Source organism: Homalodisca vitripennis, unplaced genomic scaffold, assembly GCF_021130785.1.
Source record: "Homalodisca vitripennis isolate AUS2020 unplaced genomic scaffold, UT_GWSS_2.1 ScUCBcl_8055;HRSCAF=16004, whole genome shotgun sequence".
In the NCBI taxonomy this organism is placed as follows: Eukaryota; Metazoa; Arthropoda; class Insecta; order Hemiptera; family Cicadellidae; genus Homalodisca; species Homalodisca vitripennis.
Window position 1 is genome coordinate 1,728 of NW_025784172.1, and position 3,736 is coordinate 5,463.

General features: G+C 51.1%; 2 protein-coding genes across 2 annotated transcripts; both read right to left on the bottom strand.

Moving 5' to 3' along the window:
* Positions 1-557: 557 nt before the first annotated feature.
* On the bottom strand, positions 558-1,618 carry LOC124374354 (ATP-dependent DNA helicase PIF1-like). Its single transcript, XM_046832581.1, has 2 exons — positions 1,354-1,618; positions 558-1,312 (listed from the first exon to the last, which is right to left on the bottom strand). The coding sequence occupies exons 1-2, from the start codon at positions 1,616-1,618 to the stop codon at positions 558-560; spliced, it is 1,020 nt and encodes a 339-aa protein (XP_046688537.1).
* A 1,141-nt stretch (positions 1,619-2,759) lies between these two features.
* Positions 2,760-3,218, bottom strand: LOC124374355. The gene has a single exon (XM_046832582.1). The coding sequence runs from the start codon at positions 3,216-3,218 to the stop codon at positions 2,760-2,762; it is 459 nt and encodes a 152-aa protein (XP_046688538.1).
* Positions 3,219-3,736: the final 518 nt, after the last annotated feature.

Below are 3,736 nucleotides of genomic sequence, written 5' to 3' on the forward strand. Positions count from 1 at the left end.
TTGGTTGATTTTGTGTGTGTTGAATATGAATAGTGGTTTAAAAATATAGAATAAAATGTGTTTGGAATTTTGAAAAGAACAGAAAATCAGTTTGTTTGCCCGTCGGTTTACCAACGCTCAGATATTGAGGTTGGCGTATCCAGTCTCGCCACGGGGAGGCCGGCAAACTTAGAGACCATATCTATTTACATATTTACACAAAACGGGGAGTTTTATTCTGGCAGATCCCCTTGCCTACTGCTAATAAAGTCATCAGGGAGTTTTGGTAAAGCAGTTCCCTTTGCCTACTGCTAATGAAATCATCAGGGAAGTTTTGGTAAAGCATGTTCCCTTTGCCTACTGGTAATGAAATCATCAGGGAGTTTTGGTAAAGCAGTTCCCTTTGCCTACTGCTAATGAAATCATCAGGGAGTTTTTGGTGAAGCAGTCCCCTTTGCCTACTGCTAATGAAATCATCAGGGAGTTTTGGTAAAGCAGTTCCCTTTGCCTACTGCTAGGTCAAATCACGACGGGGAGTTTTTTTTAAGTGGCAGATCCCCTAGCCTACTGCCGAAGACTTAATCAGTGTTTAGAAGGAGCTCGTCATATACAATATTCTTTGCATAGGCGACTCCTTCTACTATTCTGTCGTCTGGTACAAGAACGACGATGTCGTCTGGACGTCTCACTCTGCTCAACAGGACGTAGAGCTGGCCATGAGTGAAGCAGTCCGTTCTCAGGTCGACTCCGACGTACTCAATTGTCTGGCCTTGGCTCTTGTGACCAGTCATGCAGTACGCCAACATGAGGGGGAACTGACGGCGACAAACCCGGAGCGGCGATCCTTCGGCAAACGCGAACCTGAACGTAATCCGGGGAATTCCGATAGGTTGCGTGTTGCCGATAAGTCTGACGGTGATCAGTCGGCTGCTGATCGCCGTCACAATGACTTTGGTGCCGTTCACGAGTCCATCACCGATATTTAAGTTTCTCATGATTAAGCATACGGAGCCGACCTTGAGACGCAGGACGTGATCTGGCACTCCTTTGCCAGTGGCCTGGTTGAGGAGATTTACGTCCACATCCAGCCGTCGTCGTCTTTCTCTGTCCACGGTGTCCGCGCTTCTCAACTCATGAATGCGCCCGTCCATGAGGTCTAGGATGCGACCGTTGATCTCCTTGACGTTCACATTCAGAGTTGAGAGTATTGCCCGTCTCGCACAAAGATCAGGATCTCGCAGAACACCAGGAGGAAACACATCCGTTATTAAGTCCGCGAGAGAAGTGAGGCATCTCACCCCAGTGAGGGGAATGAGAGACTCTCTCTCGCGGCCTTCTCCAAAAAGTAAAGGATTTATTGTTCCATTGCCTAACTCCAAGGAGGAAGTTGGAGTAGTCCAATGGAACCACTAGTTCTCTGGGGTGTCGTCAGGGAAAATAGTGTGAACAGTCGCCACAGATGTGACGCCCGAAGTGACACGCACGCGACATCAGCTGGTGTGCGAGCCTTCTCAACGACGGGCGCAATCTGACGGAAGTCCCCGGAGCAGATGAAGATCTTATTCCCGAATGGCACACTACTATTCATGAGATCCCGGAGGGATCTGTCGATCATCTCGAAGATGTAGCGGTGTGCCATCGGGGCCTCATCAAACACAATGAGCTGTGCTGCTCTGATGAGTTCTGCTCGCTGGGACCCGTTGGTGATGTTCCACACACCTGTGCCGTGACACTAGGTCTAGAGGGAGGAAGTCGGAAACATGCTATGTGCTGTTGTTCCTCCAGCCATGTTCCTTGCAGCAATCCCTGAGCTAGCCACGGCGAGTGCAACCTGTCGACAACCACGAGACATACGCAAGGATGACACGAATCAGAGAGGTCTTCCCATAACCCCCGGGACCGTCCAGAAATATGATTCTAGAAGTGCGTCGGTCACGGGGGTTGAGAAGCAGAGAGCGAACGTACTCAAACACACGGCGGCTGGTCTGGGAGAGTTTGGGCACCCAGTCCTCAACGATGGTTCGCTGGAGGTTACTCGCCGTAGTTGAGTAGCTCTCCTACCTAACTCAGTCGTGTCATCCTCGACGTAGGGAGTCCATGATCTTTCAACAAGCACGATCCCTGCTGGCGGAGGCTCCGATTCGATGTCTATCAAGGTAAGTTTCACACCGCCAGTTTCAGGGTCGAGAGGGTTTCCTTTCTAAGTGATCCTCGCTTAAGGTGGTTCTTGAAAGACTCCCACAGAAGAGCAGCGGGAGCTCCCATGGTTGCAGAGGATCACGAAGAAGGAACGGAGCCTAGGTCCAGTCATAAACGTAGATGCCTCGCGCAGCGCGTGATTGTATTCTTCTTCGTCTTCCACCAGGCCGAGATTGCGGGCTACGTCCTGAAACGTCCCGGCAACCAGGACCGCCACGAGCCAGAAGATCAACGTAACCACGGCAAGGTGTAGACATAAGTAGAATACGAAGGTAGTATTGTTCTCCTCGGTTGGGAGAGACCCACATCAACCTACATACCTTCTCACCACGCTGGCGAGTCGTTACAAAGTGATGGCCATCGGGGTGTTCGTACAATTCCGCAGTACGTGGGCGCTTAGTGTGCACCATGAACTTCTCGTAAAATGTCCTGGTACGTGACATTGTCAAAAGTTTTCATGTGCGGTGCGGGCGATTGAAGTAGACCATAAGCTTGGAGCTTGCCTTGAGTGACTGCATCAGAGAGCTGTCTCGGGCGAAAGACAAACACTTTGTTTGCCCTCTAAATGCACGGGAAGACAGTCAACGGTGGGCTCGAGCTTTTGACACAGGAAAGTCGAGAAGACGCCAGCATGCGTCGCTGGCACCCACCATTCTCTTCGTCACGTAATGCTCGACCTCATCCTCTTGTTTCCCCAGGGGAGTGACGGTTACGTTCTGGAGAGAACCGCCTTTCATGAGGTACTTAAAGAGGTACTTGATTACGCGACGAGTAGAAGCAAGCTCCAAGTTTATGTGCGCCTCGTATTTGAGCAGTAATGCGGAATTGTACGGAACGACCCAGCCATCATGCACTTTGATCTGTCTCCTACGTGATGTGATAAAGCCTTCGTTTGTGTAGTCTCGTTTGTATTGGACGAACCCCCTCTCGTCCACGTGGGTGGTTTGGCAGGCAGGCTTGGGGTAGAACTTGTTGCAGTGCCCCTTTTGCAGAGTCCCAGCACAGGAAGTCGGTGCGGTGGTCAGTACCACATGGACCATGAATCATGTGTTTCAGCACCAACTTCCTGAGTCTTCCAGCGGCTTCCTCCTCCGAAGGGATGTCTGCGCGTATTACGGAGTCAATGTCACGTGCCTGTACCGGTCCATCGCCGTCAATTTTAAACACAATGTGGGCATGAGGAAGGCCCCTCATTTGCATTTCAATGACATAGACGATGTAAACCGGACGGCTAAACATTGCTCCGCTGCGCAGATCTCGGAGGAGTTCGCCAAGTTTAATCTGGAAGATTCTGCAGGCTGTTGAGGGGTCACTGCGCCCGCTGTTGTGAGGGCAGGCCTTCTTGTTTTCCTCCCAAGTAGCACTGAAGGTGAACGTCAGGAAAAACGTAGGTGAACCCAGACGAGACACAAGGCCCATTGCGTTCTCGTAATGTACCTTCATGTATCTGGGTCCACCGGTAAACGAACTTGGGAGGTAAACTTTTCCAGCCTGCACCCCACCCTCACCCAAGACTGTTTTCATCGCGGGTGATGTCGCCTAAAACCTGCCCACCAGC